The sequence below is a fragment of the Lycorma delicatula genome, chromosome 9 (genome assembly GCF_047948215.1).
Source record: "Lycorma delicatula isolate Av1 chromosome 9, ASM4794821v1, whole genome shotgun sequence".
Classification (NCBI taxonomy): Eukaryota; Metazoa; Arthropoda; class Insecta; order Hemiptera; family Fulgoridae; genus Lycorma; species Lycorma delicatula.
In genome coordinates this window covers 66,319,606-66,343,013 of record NC_134463.1, presented here as the reverse complement: position 1 = coordinate 66,343,013, position 23,408 = coordinate 66,319,606, and the positions used below count along the sequence as shown (strand labels likewise).

The window sequence follows — 23,408 nt, the reverse complement described above, 5'->3', positions numbered from 1 at the left end:
TTAATAATAAAAGTTCATATTATAGTCCAAGTTCATAGTATAGTTAATAGATCTGTATTTTTTATTGTAAAGAAAATTATACATTAAATCATAAAAAGTTTAATGATAACAAATATTTATTATTTTCTTAATGTTTTATTTAACAATTTCTTGATAATGTTTGTTATAAATATTAACAAAGATTATAAATATTAATCTTTTTCAGTTTGTTTGATTTAATATATGATGTTTATAGGATACTTTAATTATGTTATATTACTGACATTGAAATATATTCATAATAATAATTTCTGTTTAATATTTATATCTATTTTATTACTGATAATTATTGATTTTTTTCTAATTGTAAATTATTCTTAAAGCTCTTTATAAATAAAATTGTCTGTTGATCATTTTTTATGCTGTTAAGTATACTGTTATGCAATAAGTGTGATTTATTTTTATTATTTATTTACAACTTTTAATATTTATTATTTTTTATCAGAGCTTAATTATTCAATATATTATTTGTTTTAGTTTGCTTTTAGTGTTAAATAAAAAATGTACACTAATTCCAGAAATGTTTAAACATTGCTTCATACTATATGTTGTGTCAAAATAAGATTTATATTTTTACTGACAAATATTCATTATATTTCATAAAGGTTGAATTTACATGGAGTAGTACTACCCTTATGGTAAAGATTTAAAATTAAATGTTATAATTTCTTAAAAGTTTTCTATTGCTAGACTGCTATGAGAGTGAATTTTTCTCATCTTTTAAAATTTCAATTATTGTCACTATTTTATTCTCAGCTTCAGTACTTTTTTTATAGTGCAAAAATGCGTTATTAAACAGAAGTGAAGTTTGCTGGCTGTAACATATTAGTTTAATTTATATAGGTTGATGTAATGTCTAACTCAAAGAGAAATATTCTTATTAATCATGTATAGATAATGCAGATTGTAACTGTTGTGCTGCTCGTGTAACAGCTGATTGACATTGTTCTAATCTAGATAATGCTTTAGTAGCTGTTGTTACCGATGAAATGACTTGTCTTAATAAACAACATACTAAGACACATGGTGATACAATTGCCATACAAGCACTCAATAAAGAATTTAATTTATCTCGAGCAGCTACAGTTAAACTTGCTTCTACACCTGTTAACGTTGAATCTTGTGTTGCGAATACAACCATTGCATTGCAACATGTACTTAGAGATTCTCCAAATACCTGAAAATAAAAAGTTTTAATATATTGATAACAAATAATGATTTTGTTTCATAAAGCTAATATCTAATTAAATGTATTATATCTAATTATTAAGAAAAATAAAATGAGGTTTAAATCCAAATTAACTAATGTAGTATGATTATAATTTTAACAATGTAAATTATTTATATTATGTAACTTTTTTAACTGTTTATAGTAAAAAGTTTATAGTACATGCATTTTACTGAACTGTTACTCACAAGTGTCTAGTTCGTTTTTACTAGAAATCCACACCCTTTTCTCTATAGGGTGTTCATTTTAAGTCTTCCATCAATTATGATTTTTTGTTATCCTAAAAATAGTATGCACATTTTTAGTCATTTTTTGTTATGTAGACATTCGTGGTTAGTTGAAATTTAGATATGTTCAATTGGCAAGCCTGCATATGTTTGTGTTGATTTTCCTTGTGTCTGAATGTTTCATTATAGAAAATATTTTCTTTTCATTTATTAAATTTTCTTATAATTTATTTTCATTTATTGTAATAAGCCATTAGTTGTCTTTTTTTTATTTATGCTAGTATACTGAATTACAGTATAAAAAATTGTAAATCTGAAAAATTTTACATTTTATAAAAAAAAACAAGATATTAAAATAAATAAACCATTTCATTAGGGCAATTACAAAAGAGTAGATTTTCAGTTCTGTTGAATTAGATTTAAATTATACATTAATTTTTAATAGATCCAACTGGAGATGAGGCATTTTCCTGGTTACATTTAAGAAAATTGTTCAGAATAGAATTATTTTAAAATGATATTGCCTATTCTTCTTCTTCTTCTTTGATCCATAGCTGGTGTTTGGGTTAAACACCAGGTTAAACACCTAACTGTTGATTAAATCTTGTCTGATTTAATCAACAAGATGCTTCCATGCATGGCAATCCATAGCCATTGTCCTGGCCTCATTAAGGATTTTTATATCCTCAATGATCTGCTTGATCCATGTTTTCTTTGGAGCTGTCCAAAGAATCCATTGTCATGAAATCATTGTGGGTTGCGTTTGTGCCAGGCGAGTTTGAATGGCAGTATCCACTCATTCTGCAGACATGGCCAAATATCCAGTCTTCATTTTTGGATCTGTTCCTTGATTGTTGGCTGTTGTGGATATCCTTATTTTGGATGTGATTGCAAAATGAGACTCCGATGATCTGGCACAGGCTTTACATTTGGAACATTTCAAGTCTGCTCAGGTCTGTCTTAAGTAGTGTCCATGTTTCTGCTCCATACAGTAAAATGAAATATTGTATGGATATTGCTATTAGGAAGTTATATTAGAAATATAATTTACAGTGAGGAAAAAGTTTGGTTCCTGTGTTGGTTTTCACCTTTTTGAGAGCTGTAGCTGTTGAATGGTTGCATTTAGAGAAAGATATCCAAGAATTAAAAAGTCTTAAATTTATGTTTTATATTTAAAATTGGCAAAAAAAATGAGGTACATGTTTCTGCTAACATTTTCCTTCTTTTTAATAAAATTGGTTGCTATGTTGGAAAAATCAGAGATTTTTTCCAATATCATATCTTAAAGCTTAGTGAAGTTCCCTGTTTAAAATTGTTTGTAGTTCATACTACTTCAGAGATACCTAATCTTGGCACACAAAATTAATATTCTTCATATATCAGGATCAGTAAATAAAAATGAATTTAAAATTGGCTTATTAAACAATCAGAAACATGCAGATTACCTCATGCTTATTAGTCTGATTACATAATAGTAGTCAGTATAAAAAGATTACATAATAGTCAGTAAGAACATTCTTTATATAATCCAGTATTTCTACCATCTAAACTATTGTTGCGTTTTTCATACCGTCCTACTATCATAAAAAAATTAAACGTTAATTTTTTAGATGTTTACACCTTATGAGTAATTAACTACATATATTAAAAGATATTACCTGGCATGCTTTATATTGTGCATTACTCGGTCTATCCTTGAGAGCTTTTATAGAAGCTTGAAATAATATTTTTGTTGCTAATATACTATCAGAAGAGAATAGGAACTGATCTCTAATACTATCTATTGTTGCTTCTTCACTAGCCTTCATGCAGCATATGTGGAGTAAGTCAGTATTTTCATCAACACAGATGCAAACATCTGTCAGTTGCTGAAAACATTTAGTCACAAGTAAGATAATATGATGTTTATTTCTAGACAAAAGTGTTATTTCAATCATCTTAGACCAACTTAGGTCTGTCTGTTATCATTCATGTCTGTTTTTCATCTATTGTAACATACGAGGTGTGTGAGAAAAGTAATGAGATTGGTAACACTGCAAGCGATCTGGCAACGCTGTGTCTACCGGTTTGTTCATTCCTTCCACATGCTCATTACGAGTTTCAACTTCGTTCAGTCAACATATTTTTGACAGCGCCATCAGTGAAGTTGTGTTTTTGTTGTGTGTTACGAAAATGGAGCATCGGAATTTAGAGCAACGTTGTTGTGTAATAAAGTTTTGTGTTAAACTTGGGGAATCCGTTAGTGTGACCTTTGAAAAGTTGAGGCCTATGGGGAACATTGCTTATCAAGAGCATAAGTTTTCTGCTGGCACAAATCATTTTTAGAAGGCCGAGCACACGTTGAAGATCAACTTCGCTAAGGGAGACCTTCAACGGTCTGAGATCAGACCGTTGTTTAACAATAAGGATGATGAGTGAACAGTTAAATTTAAACACTTTCACTGTACATCAAATTTTGACAAGACAATTTGGACATACAAAAAAGTTTGTGTGAAATTGGTGCCAAAAAACCTCACAATGGAACAGAAGGACAATCGAAGAAACATGTGCGTTGATCTTCTTGAGAGGATTGACAATGACCAAGAATTCTTCAATCGTGTGATCACAGGTGATGAATCCTGGATATTTGAATACGATCTTGAAACAAAGCAGCAAAACGAAGAGTGGCACACTCCGTCATCTCCTCGACTGAAAAATTTAGAATGAGCAAATCAAAGATCAAAACCATGCTGATTTACTTTTTGACAGTAGGGGTATCGTGCATAAAGAATTTGTTCCTCCAGGACAAACTGCAACCATGTGTTTTACAAAGGTATCCTTGAAAGGCTCAGGAAATAGTGATACCAGACATTGCTGACAAGTAGATGCTTCATCATGACAATGTCCCGTGTCACACGGCCATTTCCATCAGGGAATTTTTGACCTCAAAATGCATTCCTATGGTTCCTCAACCTCCCTATTTACCTGATTTGACTCCTTGTGACTTTTTCCTTTTCCCAAAATTGAAACATGTCTTAAAAGGATGTCATTTTGGAGTACTGGAGAACATTCCAAAGACTGTGACGGACCAGTTAAAAGCCCTACCAGTTGAAGCCTTCCAGCGCTGCTACCAGGAGTGGGAAAACGACTCCGCTGGTGTATAGCTGCCCAAGAGAACTACTTTGAAGGGGATAATATTGTTGTTTGAAAAAAATAAAAACTTTGGTAAGTAAAACGTCAGTCTCATTACATTTCTTACACTCCTTGTATAATAGTTCATAGTGTAATAGTTAAATATAAAAATTAAGTATTACACAACATTTATTATAACTGTTAAAATAGTTCAAGTTTTCATCAAAACTTGCAAAAATGTTTACTCCCAGTGTTTTAGTATTAATTATTACCCCTTTAATGAAATGTAAAGCTGGTTTTAAAACTAAAATAACTTATCAATGTAGTTTCATAAAAATGTAATATATAGTTTTAATTTTTTCTTTTCTGACTTCTGTAAAATATATTGTATGAAAGTTATTTGGAAGCTTTACAGTTATTAAAGGATACATTTTTTTTTTTGTACGAGGAGAAAAAGCTTTCCCAGCCACCATCCACCCACACAGACACTAGTGTCAGGCTCGCACCAACTAAAAAACCTCTCCCTGCTAAAGCAGTATGGATTCCCACCTTTGGCATTACTCTTATACTGCTGCTGTCTTGTGAAAACTGATAGATGGTTTGGAGGGTCCCAGCCATGTCAACAGCTATGATGACCCAGTCTTCTCAATGACCAGGCTGCTCCTCCCCATCTGCCCTTTAGGTGTTATTGTTAGACTAGCTCCTCAGCTGTTTTCCTATGCAGAATATTTTCCATCATGGTTGCAATTGCCTTCCAGGAGATTTCTCCTTCCAATTTCTTATCCATCAAATTATGCGTATTAAGATAGCCAACAATTGCACGAGATTGTTACCTCTCCTCTTGCTATCACTTGAAAAATGTATGTCCTGCTGTGCAATTTTGTCACAGTAGGAACACTTTGGGGAAATCCTTTGTTTCCCATTAAAAAGGTATGCATTAAAGGCCCTATGTCCTGATAGGAGTTATGTCAGCCAAAAACCGATCTCACCATGTCCCTGATCTATCTACTTTCTGACATCAGGGATGATATAGCAGGTCCATCTACCAGTATTACCTCAACAAGTCTGGCAAATGCTTCTTCTTTGGGGACACCATTGTGCCTCTCAACATGCTCGAGTACTCTTAGTTCAACAAGGGGAAGAACTGCTATAATAAATAATACCTCAGCAGAAACTGTTCTGTATGATGAGGTGGTTCTTAAAGTCATCTTCCTCATGACCCTGTTATGTGCAATGCAGCATTTACTGTATAGCATTGTTCGATGCCGCATATAGGATGATCAATGACACCATTGTTGCTAGTAATCTTCTCTTCGAAGGGAGCAGGCCCCCCCTCATTAGTTATCAGTCTAGACAATGCACCAACTATCCTGTCGGCTTTATTTACTATTTCTTGGATGTGTCTGGTGAACTTATGTTCATTGTCCAGCCAGACACCCAAGTATTTAGCCTGTTTTACAGGCTCAAGTGTGACGTCACCCACTGTAACCTTAATAGGTGAAAGTTCTTCTATTGGCTAGGACCAACACTTCAATCTTCTCGGCTGCCAAGCTCAACCCCTTAGTCTCAACCCATTCCTTGGCCATAGTAATTGCAAGGTCCATTTTATTCACCAGTCTCTCTGTACTTGTGTCCACAGTGACCAGTGCCACATCATCGGCAAAGCCCACTACATTCACCCTCTTCCAGCCAGTCAAGGTCGAGTAAGCCACCATAAATAAGATTCTAGAACATAGGTCCAAGCATTGACCCCACACTCCATATCGAACTCTCCCCTGAGGTCAGCTGCTGTAGCTATGATTTTTCTCATACCTAGGTAGTCATAGATCACTCTTAAGAGGAGGAGATCTAACTTCACGAAAACCATATTGATGGTCTGACAGTTCACTTACAGTCTATACCTCTACCTTGAGTCATCTTAGGATTAATGCTTTGAAAAGCTTGCCCGTTGTATTTAAAAGGCACAATGGCATGTACCTTCCTGGATCAAGTTCTTCTCTGCCAGCCTTCTTCAGTAAGTCTAGCCTGGCAATCCATTTCTTGGGGATAACCCCGTTCATCAGAACCTGGTTAATGGCAATTAGCACCACTAAGGGGTTTACTTCAACTAATGCTCTGACTGCCTCTGCAGGAATCCCATCTAGACCTGGGCTTTTGCCTAAGCTCAATTTGCAGCTAGCGAGGTGGAGCTCTTCGATTGTGATTCTGGGAATATCAGATGCAATGATTTCCTGTCATCTCTTCATCACCCCTCGGGTACAGCCTACTGATGATCTCCTTCACCTGCGAACCACAGAGAACGGTAACACTCAGCCAAATCTTCTGGTAACAATCCTACTACCATTCTTCCATGGGTCCTCGATAACTTGATCACATATCTCTCTGCCCACTTGACTTTCTTGGAGTATTCAATCACCCTCCTTACATTGCGCCTAATTTCAGGTTGTCTGCTTGGCAGCTGTGGTGTAAAGGTTTTGTCTGGTGGTCCTCTGGAGAGCCGTCCTGGCCCTGCAGCATTCTTTCCTGAGAACCACAATTTCACTGTTCCACCAGTAGACCATCAGTTTGCTATAATGGGCCACCTCTCCTTTTAATTTTGTCAAGGGCCTCCAAAAAGATATCTGTAAGTCCATCCATTAGGAATATTTCCTCGGAGAGCTTCCCTGCGATTATCTCTTTGAGGTCAACTATACTTCTGGGAATTGAGCCTCCACATTCAAGGGATTACCACCGGTCTGGACATCTGCTGTATAATCTCATACTCAGTATAGAGGCGATCACTAAGAGTCTCGTCGTCGAGCATCCTCCAATCTTTACCTCTGTTAATTTAGACTTTATGAGTGAACATGTAGTCAAGGGTGCTCAGGTACTCACCCCTGCAACATTGGTACAATGCAGCCTGGGGACCGCTGTTATTTCAGCAAGGATGTAGCCCCTGTGATTAGTGGAATGACATCCCCAATCAGCGCAGGAGGCATTAAAATCCCCCGCCAATATGCATGGAAGGCCACTGTTCATGATTGTTCCAGTTATCTCCTCCAGGGTTTCCTTATATTCATTTAGATTTATATTTGGGGACAGATGGATGCTAATTAACCTGATCCTCTCCATCTCGATCCATATGAATCTGCAACCCTGGCCCTTGTTCAAAATAGCCATGTTCCTTGCCAGACAACAGATAGCAGCATCCTGACCCATGTTCTTGACTCACATATCATCCTCCACCACTCCTAGGTTGATTTCACTTATAATCAGCAGATCAACCTCATCTCTCCTGGTGATTACCCAGAATAAATCATGGGCATTCCTACTCCTGTTAAGGTTAACCTGTAATACTTTCATTTGATAGTCTTGTTACACCCCTTGCTACCAGTGAGATGGCCATCTTTTCCACAGTTAGCACATCTTGTTTCTGCCTTGCAGTCCCCTTTCTGATGGCCTTCGCCACCACAATTGAAACATAGTTTTCTGCTGTCCAGTTCTTTGCAGGCCAGGCAGAAGCTTGATGCCCAAGCGCCCAGCACTTATAACATCTCTTTTCACTAAAGCACATGGCAATCCTACATGAGATCCAGCCAATAAATATTCTGCCACCTCTGGTCAGTGAGATAACATTCCCTGCTGGGACTGTAACTGTGGCAAATTTGGTGGCACCATACACTGGTCTGGTAGAGAGTTAATGCGTACAGAGACCATCCGTACACATTAACGGGTCGGCATTGGATCTCCATGTAAACTAGAGGAGGCAGGCCAAATGGGCAATAGTAGAGTTTTGTAATGTACTTAGCAAAGGAAAGGATTGCTGAGGGGATCTAGAGCTCTGTGTGGATTTCTCTTTTATTCTATTTTTTTTTATGTTTTGTTTTATAAATTATTTTTTTGTTGTTCATGTCCTTGTTTTGTTTTGTTTCAATGTTACTGTGTTGTTATTGTTCCATGTAATATTCGCATATTAATGTAGCAGTGTTTTATCCCTGTTTTATTTTATTTTATGCTTCTTAACTGCAGTAATAAGCCCTCATTAACAGCTTTTCAACAATATAACGTAAGTGGTACTTATTTTCATTGATTCAAGAGTTATAGCCAAATAAAACTTTAATTAATGAAATATTTGAGTCTTAGGGAAGGCTGCGAATCAGCATCATCTCCTTTTTTTAACTTTTTTTTAATTTAAATATATTGATTTATTAATAATTATTAACCTCTCATTGTAAACATTTTTTTTACGATGAATAATAATCCAATATCACAACCAAAAAAAAAAGAAAAAATATCAGAAGTTTTTAATGAAATAAAATGTTATGTACGAGGACTGTCCGGAAAGTAACTTATCTTTTGAAATAAAAAACCAACCAAATAAAAAAAAGAAATTTTATTATATATATTTGAAAGGGACAATCTTAAACTATTTTTCTACACAGTCGCCATTTAAATTGAGGTACTTATCATAATGATGCACAAGCTTTTCAATTCCTTCTTGGTAGAAATCTGCCGCCTTAAATTTTTGACTCCCATCGTGCACAAAACTTGTGATAACCAAGCTTCCCAGAGACAATTTCATGTAGAAAACATCGTGAAATTTGGGGGAAATGAAGCTAGAGTTCCATAATTGTAATGCAGCGATTTTCACAAATTTTATCGATGATTTTCATTCTCAGTTCGTCAGTCACAAGGCTAGGCCGATCACTGCGGTCCTCATCATGAATGAACAAAAGTGGCTGCACATTGTACCACTGCCTCACTCCACCTTCACTCATTATTCCATCTCCGTACACCTCACAAAGTTGCCGATGAATTTCAATTGGTTTGAGGTTTTTTGCCAGTAAAAACCTAATCACTGAATGCACCTCACAATTCGCGGGGTTTTTCTATTGAAGCGTACATTTCAATAATTCACAACAAACAAAGTAGAAAAATTATAGTCCATCCGCTACGACAGCTTGATGCGTACTGAGTATAGAAACATTTTGATGTCAAGATGGCAGCTCTATACCCACTCATCTTCACGTTAGGCACAAACTAAGTTACTTTCTGGACCGCCCAAGAACTTTTCTTTAAAAAAAATTGAAAATGAAATTTAATAGGCTTACAAGGAAGTCATGTGTTGTCCACATCAGATTTTTATTATACATCATAATACATACGAAAAAATTTGAGAAAACATAATTTGGCTTGAAATTATAACATAGTGTAACTTATTTTTCTAATCAATATTATTTGTTCATAGAAGTATATTTCTTATGTTGATATACAAATTTATCATCTTGTATGATGAAGTACATAACTAGGATTGAAAGAGAAGTTTCAGGTCTATAAAAAAAGAATTATTGAACTGTGACTTGCAAAATTTGTTTCTTATTTTTACATATTTTACATACTGCATAGTTTTTTTAATATTTTGTATCTTATAAGTGAACCCTTGCTCAATTCTCACAAATTAGCTCTTATAATGACAGATGTGAGCATTGTACGTGCTAATTATGGTTATATACATTTAAAAAAATACTGTATATATTTACCAGTGATGTAACATTATCCAAACTGTATGTTTTTAATAGTCCTGCCTTAAATTCAATCTCATTAGCTGCTCTTGTTATTTGATATCTGTCAATGATTCCAGGTACTTCTGGACTACAGTTGTCGCTTAATACTGATAAATAATAGCCACAATGCGCTGAACATTCAGTTAATGAAACTACCAGTGAACATATTTCTTGGACTATTATACCTAACTGTAAAAGAAAAAGTTATATACAGGAATACATGTCATTACTTTGTGTGCCCTGACAATTTGGACTGTTCATCATCAGGGAGTCTAGGATTCATTTTTTTTTTTGGTAAAATTATCCATGAAGGAGAGACATAAGTATTATCAGGAAATATTTATTACTTTTATTACCATCCCTTTATAGCATATGTAATGTATTGAGAAAAACAATCTTGACGATCTATTCAACTAACTTTCGTAGAAATTAGCTTATTTCTTGATTTTAAAAATAGATTAATAATAATATTTGTTAATGAATCAATATTATTTGTCTCTCATTTGATTTTAATGAGCATTTTTGTAAAAAAGGATTTTTCTTCTTTTTTTTTAGAACTTACTTTGTTTAGTAAAATAATTAATTTAAATTATTAAACATAACTTGCTTAAAAAAAATTTCATCTAAATAAATGAAATTTGTCAAACTTGGTCAACATATGAAAGTAATGTATATTTAAATTAATTACTCATGGACTATTGCCCTTGTTACAGGGAGTATCTTGTAAATAATTTTCAAATAGTTATTCTATAACTACCACTCCATTGACCTCCATGGCAAAGTGGTAGTGTCTCTGCCTCTCATCCAGAGATTCTGGGTTTAACACTTTTATCAGGCATGCCATTTTTCCATGCTATGAATTCATTGTCATCCATCAGTAATTTTTTTTGGGTATCACCCTGCTTTTATTGTATAAATAAACAACGTATAAAATTGGCATAACAATTGTGTGATATTATAATCTATAAACTTTCTTTTAAATTTCTGTTTTTTCTATTCTGTATTTAGATTCATGTTTATTCTAAAAATGTATTTGTATTAAGTTCTGTTATAGAATACAGAATAGGTTTAAATTAAATATATTTATTAATGCTTATTTTGAAACATTACTTGTTATAAGGTATGACAATAAAAATATCTTTATTGTTTTAACTACTTGACTACCATGAAATCCTGTGTGGAGTATTAATAACAGACACATGAAAAAATTTAATTGTTCCCTATTGCCACTACATGTTTTCAGCAAATACTAACAGTATTTTATGTAGTTGTTTTTACTCTCTTAAGAAAGTAATATAATTGATTTTTATGGTCCTAGGATGTGAGATCCCAAATAGGATCTCATGGGCTTCCAAGTGGTACATATTTTTTCTTACTGTATTAATTTCATACAGAATGAATTATATATATATATAAATTGCATATGTTATGTTTTTGGTAAATTAAACTTAATCATATAGTTTTTTACTTAAAAATTGGTTACAAAGATATTCTATTAGTTTCTTGCTGATTGGTTGCTATGGAATTGATTTTTGTTTATGTTTCTCTAATTCTTGTTAAAGTATGTAACTACTTCATTTTTATAAATAAAGAAAGTAATTGCGTAAAAATACAGTAAGATTTATTGACTAACAATTATTTACATAAAAAGGTTATAAAAATTTAATTTTTTTTATAAAATTAAAAAACTACTGTACATCAAAAAGTATAACAGAAAATTAAGATATCTTAAAAATATAAAATGTAGTGAGATAGGTTATGTAATAACATTTACAACAATTTCCTTGTATCAAAAGGAATAAAAGATTATGTATATTAAACATATTCTGCTGTAATGATTGCTTTTTATTTTATTTGATAAAGACATAATTATTAGTCTTATTTATTATGCAATGTTCCTGGATTGAGATAATATTTATCCACTTTGTTATAATTTGTGTGATAAATGCCTTGATTAATAACCAGCAAGAATTACACATTAAACTGTTAAAATCTGCAGAAAATTTAATAGAAAGCTAATAACTTATTAGAGCTTGAGTATTTTTATGATGTTACATTACACCAACTGAAGTTTCTCTTCTAGAATCAACACTGATTCCCTAATACGAAGGTAGAGAATAAGGAGTTTCAGAACTTGTTTTAATGAAAACGTTTTAATAATCTGACAGATTGTGCTGCTGGATGTACCTAGGTACCATGTTTATGCAAAGAAGAAAAACCTGGTGTTCAACAAAGAAGTACCCTGATGTTCAGTGGGGTACTCAGACTGGAGTATTCTGGAGACACAAAGGTTGTGGCGCATGCAGATGACCTGGCGCTGCTGGTATCTGGAGCTGATGAAGGGGACGTGGAGGAGACAGGAAATGCCATCATTAGGGTTGCCAGCTGCTAGTTGGTGGATAAGGGACTACAGCTGGCACCAGAAAAAACTAAAGGCCTGGTCAAAGTTGGAAGGAGGAAGTTAAGAGAGATCACCCTGCATGTAAATTGCATCCAGGTGGAACAGGTGGCCAAGGCAAAATACCTGGGTGTATGGCTCCAGAAGAATAGAGGTTTCACTGAGCATATCCAGTATGTTATCGAGAAGGCAGAGATCTGCGGTGGCACTGGACAGGATAATGCCCAGGACTGGGGCACCTAGGACTTCAAGGAGGAGATTGGTAATGTCAGCGACTGTCTCAATTGTCTTGTACGCTGTGCCAATTTGGTGTGATGCGATGAGAGGAGGCTAGAGGCCGTACAGCTCAGGGTTGCACTATAACAATGGTATACGGGACGGTTTCGGGTGAGGTGGTATCGGGTACTGGCAGGACTATCTCCAGTGAGGTTATTGATTGAAGAACGAAACCAGAGACATAGAGGACTGTCACGAGGAGAAGCCAGGCAGCAGCTTACAGCAGCCTGGCAAGAAGAGTGGGACACGTCGGAGAAGGGGAGGTGGACCTGGAGGCTCATCACACGGATTGAATTGTGGCAAAGTAGAAGGCATGGGGAGCTGAATTACTACCTTACACAGCTCCTTACTGGCCATGGCAATTTTGGAGCTTACCTGGACAGATTGCGCTTACATGCAGACCCCAGGTGTGTCTAGGGTGTCTGGGTGTGTGCGGGGAAGTAGATACCCCAGAGCACACCTTCTTTGACTGTGGAAAGTGGGTGTCGCTACGGAGAGACCTCAGCATCCTCCAGCTGACACTGGACAATATGCTGGAGTATATGGTCAGGGGAGGTAGCAGTTTCAGAACTGATAGCCACAAAGATTCTGCAAGAGAAAGAGCAGGCTGGACTGCTGAACAGATAGCGAGAAGAAACAAGATGCAACAATGTCTAGGGTGCCTTGGCTGACTCAACTCAAATGAGGAGGTGAGACTTCCCAATAATAACATGCAGACCGTCCAGCAGAACACAGAAAACCTCAAGAAAAAAAGGTGAAGGATATCAGACTGGAAAGTGAAGGGAGGACAGACAGCCCTCTGCAGAGCTGGCATTCATTCGTGCTTGCATGGATGGGTATCAGTGATGACATGGGAACTCTGAACACAGTTAGCTCAAAGGCACCTCCTGGGCCTGACTAATGCTTAAATGCGGTTTCTGGCCTCGAGAGGGAGGCTGGTGAGGTGGAGATTTAGTCAGTAGGGCATAGGCTACATATGCCGTAACATCAGGCACCATGTTTATATAAAGGAATCTAAACTTCTATTAAAGTGACTATATATAAAGAAAACGCATTTTATTGCATCATATATTTGAAACTTATCAACACAGATAATGGATACCACGTGGGTCCCCATAACTGGGAACAGGTTAATCTTTTTATACAGCCACCTGGTGGCTGTATCAGGGGGCAAGGCATTATCATATAAAGTTAGCTTTCTTATTCCCTGCTTATATAATAAGTACTTAAGTGCTTTTAGTAATATTAAGTAGTTATGTCCAGAAAGAAAGATCCTTGAGGATTTTTATCAAAAATATTTATTAAAATAAAGAATGATCTTTTTTTTAAGAAGTGAGACTGATACAATGTAATATCACCTAAATATATATATTTATCCTTATTCAAGAATAATTTTTAGTTATAATTTTTTTCTTGTTTTAAAGTTACATTTCATTTTTTTATTTCATTACATACCTCTTTACACTTCTCTGTTGTTAACACATCTACACCTGTCAAAGTCCCTGATAAATCTCGTAATAATATTGTTAAACCTCTTATACGTGATGTTATAGTTTCTCTACTTTGAAGTAAACTCTCACCAAGACCTGTTACTCTAACAGGCCGAGGATCACTAAAAATAAAAAAAAAGATTTTTTTATAATAGTCACTATTATTGTCATAAGAAATATTCTAATTTTACAACTAAATCAATTTTATAACTAAATCAACTAATCGCTATTTTAAATGTCAGTTATTTTTTCAAAATATAAAAATAAGTACTGGATTAAATAACTATTCTGTCAAATTTGAACTGCTAGTAAGATGTTTTGAAATGCTGCTGACTTAACAAATAGTTTTAAAAAAATAAGCAAAAAATTGTGTACTTTCTTCTTAAATAGTAAATTATGTTATGAGTAAAGAATCATATTAGTAAAGAGTATAGAATCATATTTTGGTAAACAAGGATTTTGCTTCGGATTATGAGAATAATGTGAGATTTAAAAAGAAATCTGGGTAAAGCTACTAGAACTTAAATTTATTAGAACTTACATTTTATTTTGAATGATTATAAACTACCCGTATCCTGTAGGATAATGCTTAGATCTTTGTGTTCTGCTGATTTTGTGTATGCTCAATTATGAACTAAAAAATGAAAAATATATCTCAGTCAAGGTATACATACTCTGTACTCCAGAGTTATTCAAGTGATGATGTTCCGTTCCTAGTTGAGCTGGCTTATGCTGCGCTCTGGCATCTACTAGCACTGGCTTGTGAGTCATGCTCATACATTCATTGTAGTAAAGAATCCCGCCTGGGGCAGTCATGCAATTCATAGTCTAATGTGACTAGTGCAATTTATTATTCTACAGTCTAATGAGACTTATGTTGTTTATTAATAACATTCCAATGTGTAATTCCGTCTGGTATGGTCATTTATTCATTAGCCTAGTGTGGCTTGTGCTGTATATTGTTTTAAATGTGTCTGTGATAAAATTAAATTTAACTGTCCTAGAAGAATATGGTAGTTTCAGTTCATTTTATCCGAATACAGTCCATACAAGCTCTAAAAACATAACACATGATATTTTTTTATAGGTAAGGAAGGTAACTGTTAATTATTATCATGTGTGTATATATACTAATTATACATTCAAGTAATATCAAACTTACCTATTTTAGTCTGAATAAAGAAAGGATCACTTTTAAGGAAAAATATATTTATTTAAATTTTAAATAAAAGTTAAGTCCAGTAATATTCTCAATACAATGAATATTTGAATTTTTGTTTAATTTGAGTTCATTATTCTGTTTTTCATTATTCCAGCCATCATCCATAAATTTAAAACCTTATTTTCAATTGTACAATATCATATCACATTTAACTTTTTTACAAAAACAATTTAAACATTTTATTATTGGTTTAAATTTTCTTCATATACTTGAGACATACCTCTCTATATTATAGTAATAAATGAGTAAGAATTGCCAGAACATTTTGATTGACACTTAGTTGTTAGAGAATTTTTTACAAAGTTATCTAATTATACATTCTTACTCAGTCATTAATCATACTAACTGGTGTGTTATATAGCCTGAAATTGATTTTTGGTGTGCAATTTTTTTTTCTTTAACAATCAAATTATTCACAAATTTAAATTTAATATAAAAACTTAAAGAAACCCAGACATTTATAGGTATCCTCCTTCCAGAATACAGATGAATAAATTATATTCATAAATAATATGATTTTATTCTTGTTATTACATTTTCATATTCCAACAGATGTTATCATTTGGTTCTAATAATATGTTTAAACTAATTAGGGAAGTTTAAAACCCAATTTTTATGTTGTGTTTTAATTACAGATTATTTATGTTTCTTGTAAATCTATTACTCAGGTGATTCTGGTTAGAATCAAACTTAGAAATGTATAGACACAAATATTTGTATTAATTGAATCCTTTTATATTTGATTTTATTTGAATGATGAAATAAAATGCCCATCCTGGCTATGGGTTCCCAGCAAGCATCTGGCATTTTTATTACTCAGCTTAAACTTAATTTATTCAGTCTTTCTGTTACATGCAAATGTAGCAAATTTTTATCACAGTTAAATGTAGAATGAAAGTTTTTCAAATGAGTTTCTGATTTTCCATTTTAGTTTATAATAAGTATTTAGGAGCTATGATTTAAAAAATGGAAGTGAAAGTTAAAGAAAGTATTAAAATTATGCTTACAATATATATGAAGAAAGAAAGTTAATCTGGACTGCAGAATTTCATAATCACTTTTTTTTCACTTTCAATTCTACTTTGAAATGCTTTTCTAGTTCTTTAAAGATTAATTTTATACTCAAGAAACAATCTAAGACTTAAATAACTTTGGTACTTCATCCAGTTTACCATTAAATATTTATTAAAATAAAGCAAAATGTTTAAGTAATTAATAAAAAATAAAGTTTAGAATTCAAAATAAACATGAAACTGAATTTGCTTTTTTCTAATAAATACAATCTATTAATGAATGCAAGCATCATCATATGATTTAAATGAATGGGTTTACTAATCATCCTGAAATTTTTTAAATTTGGTATTTATATAAGAATTGATTATTAGCAGACAAGGCTGCTGATAGCTTTAGTGAAAATTTAAAAGATTGAATTAGCTAATTAATTAAATAATTTATAATGTATTCAATTTATCAACTTGAATAAGACCAATGATTTCTAAACTTTTCTGATAAACCCCTCATTTGGAGCACCTCCCTCCTCAGAAGTAGTTAAAATGACATACTACAGTTATTTTTAAAGGCATAATTACACTCAGAATTAATATTGAGGGTCAATAATAATGGCCCTCAGCAATAAAAATGGCTGACCATATCCACACATGTTAATATTTTCACTGTTACCTAAAGAGATACATATAAATTAATCTTCTTTTTTTTAAACTGATTTTTCATTTTTGTGGAACATGCTAATTATTATTTTGTATAAAAATCTTTAAACAGTTTAAAAGTTTAATAAATTTTTTGTTGGTTTAATACTGATTTATTTGTTTTTCATGATTATTAATATTTTTAAATAAAAAATATTCCAATTTCAATTAGCTTATTGCAAATGTATGTGTTTTTAAGTGCCACGATCAATTAATAAAATTTTAGGCCAGCTGACATGAAATACAAGTCACACCTGAAAATGGCATAGCCTTTCTCATCGCAAAACTGTAGATACCCCATACCAATCTTACAATAGAAAGAGTAGTGGAATGATTCCTCTTGCCTTCTTCATTAAGTTTGCCTTCTCACTGTTAGTTTGTATACCTACCATTTACAAATTAGCAAGCCAAACCTATTGAAATACAGATGTTTAACTCTACAATTGACAGTAACTATGTCCACCTCCGGTATTAACTGTATGGTGAGCTAAGGAAGTGCAAGTGCTTCTTTTATCTCAGCTGCTTTACTTCTTCTCAGCTATGAGAAAGATTTGATTTACCTTTTCTATTAAGAATCAGTACAATATATAAATTGGCTTTAGTTTATAAAAAAAAAAATACTGAAAATGTAGCCAACCCTTTGACTCTTTTATAATTTTTCATAAATCTTTCTATTTTTTTACCTAAGAAGTATTGAAATATTTGGTAATAATAAATATAATAATATAATTTCACGTGTTTTAAAAGTGTATATAAATAAAAAATGGTTTTTATAAGCCTTTTTCTTAGAAACATGATAGGAATAAAGTTTAACTTCAAATTTAATGGAGTTAGCAACTCTCTAATCCTAAAAAAATTGTTCACTTGGAAAATAAAATGACAGTTTGAAGAAAGACATTAATTGAAATTATTTGTAAACATTAAAATAAGTTCCAGAAAATTCAAGATTTTACAGTTTCTGTCATTTAAAAAACTCATAAATAATAATACTGTTTCTGTAAAAGACCTTGACTTGAAATATAAAAAAATGATAAGTTCTTTTAAATTGTTTGGTAATTTTTTGAGAAGGAAAAACCATGACATAGCATGACAAATGTCTTATTGGTTGAATTGTCGTGCTTGTTTGTTAGTCAGTATAATAGAATGTAAGGTTTTAAAATGAGATGAGTTGATAATATTTTTTAAAAATAATACTAATTACAAGATTTTTAAAAATCCCTGAATTTGCATTCTGTTTAACATGTATATAAATATGCAATAAAATAATTTTCAGTAACACCTGAGTTATTAATTATTTTGTAGTAATTTTTTTTATATCTAATGATTTATCTTAACATTATTTTTTGTGTTTATATTTTAAGTAATTGATATCAACTTTAATCACATTTATTTTTTATTTTATAATTTATCTTTTAATGAGGTGATCTTTATAATGCATTATTTTAAACTGATCAGAATAAAACATTTATTTGTTTATATTTAAAGTTTTTAATGATTCTTGACCTTTAAGTCTAATGCCTGCTTGACAAATATTTCAACATGAGTGTACAATGTGGTTAATAACATTTGGCCAGCTTTGTTTAAATCTAGTACATAATTTCAGAGATATTGTCCTTTAATATTGCAGTATTAACTTAAGTTTGGAATGTTTGGTTCAAGACCAGGGAAACCAATATTTTTACATTTATAAGAAATTAGTAAAATCCATTATTTCATTTATTTATTTATTATAATTATCCTATTTTTATAAACTAATGCAAATTTTATTTATTTTGTATCCATTTATAATTTATAAATGTATTGCTGATGATGTTTATAATAGATAGCAGTGGTAGTTATTAAAACTATTACAATCATTTTTAATGTTAAACTGATTTGAAGTTTTTTTTTAAATTAATCTTTATTTTTTAATTTCTTCATACTTTTCCAGACTTTGTTACAAGAGCGACTAAAATTTTTATGATAAATTAAAAAAAAAAAAAAAATTGGTTGAAAAACATTTTTCAGTTCATTATTAGAAATTAATAATTTTATGATAGTCTGATTAAACTTACCTGTTCAGTAAAAGAAGATCAGCAACATTTTGCATTCGATTTTCACATAAAGTACAAATTAAATTTAACATCCTTTCATCTTCACTGTACAAAAGTCCTCTTTCATGTGCCATTCCAGTTTTTAGTTTTAAATTAACCTGAATGAAATTAATTTAGCTGTACAGTAAAATATATATATTTTATATAATATATATTACATAAAATTATCTGTATCTGTTCTTATTATTGTTATTTTGAGATAATTATAATAATTTTTTTTTTTGTTTTTTGTTTTTACTAAATACCATTTAATTTCTTTACTCAACAGAAAATAAATGCAATGGTTCATCTTGCAGTTACTCATATGCTATTTCTTTAGACTATTGTGTTAATAAACAGCAATAATGTTAATAATCTTATACAATGTCATTTCCCACTGATTTATAAAGGAATTTATTGACACAGTAGCAATTACTTGAAAACAGTGACTTACAAATTTTATTGAGAGCTTAATTATTTAATATACTAGAAAACATTGTACAAAAAAATATAGGATTGTTATTCTGGGGAGAAAAGATAATTCACTTTTTAGGGAGGCCTTCAACTTTGAGATTACTAAAACCCTTTAAAATGATCCAACATAAAAAGTTTCTCAAAATCTGATGTTGTCCATCAACTTTCCTCAATTAACAATTTGTTTTTTCTTTCAATTCATTGTAATATATCTGTCTATAAGTTTTTAAATCAGTATAAGATTTTTTTGTTATCATAAAATGTTTTCTTTTAATATTTTTTTAAAGATTAGGAAAATATGATGTATGAAATAGGTATGTCATTTATTTAAGGATAAGCTTAAAATTTTGTACCTTTATTATTTTTATTAGATATTTATCATACTTTCTCATACATAAGACACACCCACACTTATAACATGTGTAATATATACAACAAAATCTAGAAAATATATTACATTAAAAAAAGAAAAGAAAATCAACTAATATTTATATCAAAATTATTTATTTTTTTTAGGAAAATTTTACTTTGCTTCCTTTGAAGCTTCAAATAAATTACAAAACTCAAATAAAACACCACAGAAAACAAAATGGTAGTACATTAATTAAACCGCATTGAATTGAACTGATATTACTTTGGGTAGACTGGATGCACATTAACTTAGGTGCAAAGTACAGATAACAGAACAATAATGGAATAAATTTTGTAAATCTCACACTAACTAGACATACTTACAAATGTAATCCAACATGTAAATTCTAAACATAGCTTATAAACGCCTTAAACTAAACTGCTGAATTATATGATGGATATTAATTGCATACTAAAGGGATTACTTAACCATTTAAAGATGGCCATCGCTAATAGTACTACCAGCTGGTGCTGAAGGTAGAATTATAGTAGGTATAGTAAAAAATTATCCTTAAAATTATAATAGGTAAGATAGGTATTGTAGAAATAAAATCATTTCCTGGAAGAACATTTCTATGTATTAGAATATGATAGTTTTTGTATTTTGTTTTTTAAAAGAGACTTGCCATATTTGTTTCATGCTTATCAATATTGATACATATGAAAAATATAATTCCTTACTAAAAGGAATCATAACCGTTTTTTTTTAAAGTAAAAACATAAACATTCTAATTCATCAAAATTAGTTTAGAGATCTTGAAATTCTTAGCAAGATAAGAATAATAAACAATTACTTGAAATAACTGATCGTTATGCTGTAATAAAATGGCAATAATGATGAAAATTACAAGAAATTTGAAAAAAAGGAGACATGAATTTTTGAGGTGGTTTTGCTTATACCAAACACTTGGAGTATGTTTTTAATAAAATCTGAAAGATAACTAACTTCAGCATCAAAAATTTATAAACGGGATACATTTTAATTTGCATACATTGTTATTAAAAAAATAAAACTCTTTATTACTAAAAAAAGTATTTCAGTTGCGTACATTTGGCTTTTACAGTTCAATAAATTAATCAAAGATATTATTTTAAAATACCTTTTTTAGATGTTAGAATAATTAATAAAATAATGGAATTAATAATAATAAATAAATAAAATAAATAATATTAATAATTAATGGAATGTTGTATGAATATATATATATATTTTTTTTTTACAATAATTGTTCTTTATGAAGGTATAATAATTTAAATTTCATCTTAATTTAATTTAATCAAAGGTTTTCAATTTTATATAACAATGTTAAGAACATTTTACCTTGTTTAGTTTAAGGATTATTTCCTCTATAAATGAAATAATATTTGTAGCTATAAATAATCAAACTAAAAATATTGACAAAAAGTGAACATCATCTTAATTTAATTTAATCAAAGGTTTTCAATTTTATATAACAATGTTAAGAACATTTTACCTTGTTTAGTTTAAGGATTATTTCCTCTATAAATGAAATAATATTTGTAGCTATAAATAATCAAACTAAAAATATTGACAAAAAGTGAACATTTTTAATTGTTTTGTCTTTATATATACATATTTTTTAAAGTAGAGAAAATTATATTATTTTCAATTTTGTGTAAGTAATATGAGTAAAATTTGAAATTATATTTTATTTTATTACGCTAATTGTTTGTTTATTAATGATTTCAAAAAATTAAAACATTTTTTATTACTTTTACATTATTTCATTTTGTATAATTAGATTATATAAAACGACAAGAGTTAAAATAAAAAATAAATATTTTTATTAAGAAAATTTATATTTATACACTGGTCAGCTCACCTGCACTATAGATTAGTTCGAAGGTGTCACATGAATACTTCAATACTAACATCAATTGAAGTATATTGGTATACTCCCGCCTCAGATAGCCTTGTTCACAGGAAGTGAGCATTGTCACGCAACATCTGCGTAGAATTTCAATGTCAGTTCTCCAGCATAATACCATGCTCATTGCTTATTACTATCTCATTTCCTCCCCCTTCTCTTTTAATATATCCCCTTTCACTCACTCATTCAACATATGTATCTCTCACTCTGTCGCATATATTTACATTGAACTCTTTTAATAACTCCTTTCCTCAAATTTTACTATATACATATTGTATATGAATATACAATATATGTAAATTTACTAAATAAGTCATCTGGAAATGAGTAATTGATTAATTTTTTAAGTTTTTTATTATGAAAAACCTTCTACTGACTTAACCTAGTCAGCTGTTAATTAAATCCTAATAGTTTAATTTTATCTACATACCTTTTACAATTAAAAGGGAAGACAATAAAAAAAAAATTAGTTGGGCAATAATCTTGTTAAAGTTTTCCAGCAACTGTGTGAACTTAAAATTAAACCTTACTATTTATAAAAATTTTAATTATAATAATCCTTATGACTTTCTGTTTTTATTATTTATTTTCTTATCAAAAGAATAATATTACAAAAGGTTCAAAAATTAATTTATTAATCTAGTAAACTTATAAATTGTAATTAAAAACACATAAATGGAAATATTTTTTGAACAAAAACTATATAAAAACTAATATTTAATTTTACCTTTATCTTTGTTATAAATGCTGAAAACTTCTTTCATCCTGACACCTCACTTTATAGGGGAAAAGTCAAAAGTTTGAAAATAAATTATTAATCAAATTTTTACATAGGTATAGTTCTAATAAATTTTTATTTTTTTCAGAAAACTTTGCAAGAGTATTTATTCCCAGTAGTGTTTTTGATGATTTTTTTTAACACAACTCCCCAAAAAAAGTAGTTTTCCTCCTGTAAGGTGTTTTCAGGTTATACATTTGAAAAATATTGTTAAAATGTGATACATAAAAAAAACTTTACACAAAATACAAATAACAGACAATTTCAGATCAGAATGAGAAGAAAGCTACTGAGCTATCTGTTGCTATCACTGGATAGCAACAGTTTGTTTATTAAAGCAAGCTCCTTACAAATTTATCTGTTATTTAGTTATTTTTAAAATATGCTATCAAACAAAAGTAACAGTTTTAAATGAGATAAGTTTATGTAGATTGTTTAAATTTTGTAAATTTAAACCTTTTTTTATTGGATCTAACAATCTACAAAATAGTTAAAGTAATAAAGTATTTATTTCAAAATAAGATTTTTTATATATGTAGTA

At 30.8% G+C, this 23,408-nt stretch overlaps 1 protein-coding gene across 1 annotated transcript; it reads right to left on the bottom strand.

Moving 5' to 3' along the window:
* Positions 1-460: 460 nt before the first annotated feature.
* Positions 461-22,175, bottom strand: LOC142330134 (talin rod domain-containing protein 1-like). Its single transcript, XM_075375224.1, has 6 exons — positions 22,042-22,175; positions 19,295-19,431; positions 14,278-14,434; positions 10,125-10,337; positions 3,153-3,362; positions 461-1,216 (listed from the first exon to the last, which is right to left on the bottom strand). The coding sequence occupies exons 2-6, from the start codon at positions 19,405-19,407 to the stop codon at positions 920-922; spliced, it is 990 nt and encodes a 329-aa protein (XP_075231339.1). The 5' UTR covers positions 19,408-19,431; positions 22,042-22,175; the 3' UTR covers positions 461-919.
* Positions 22,176-23,408: the final 1,233 nt, after the last annotated feature.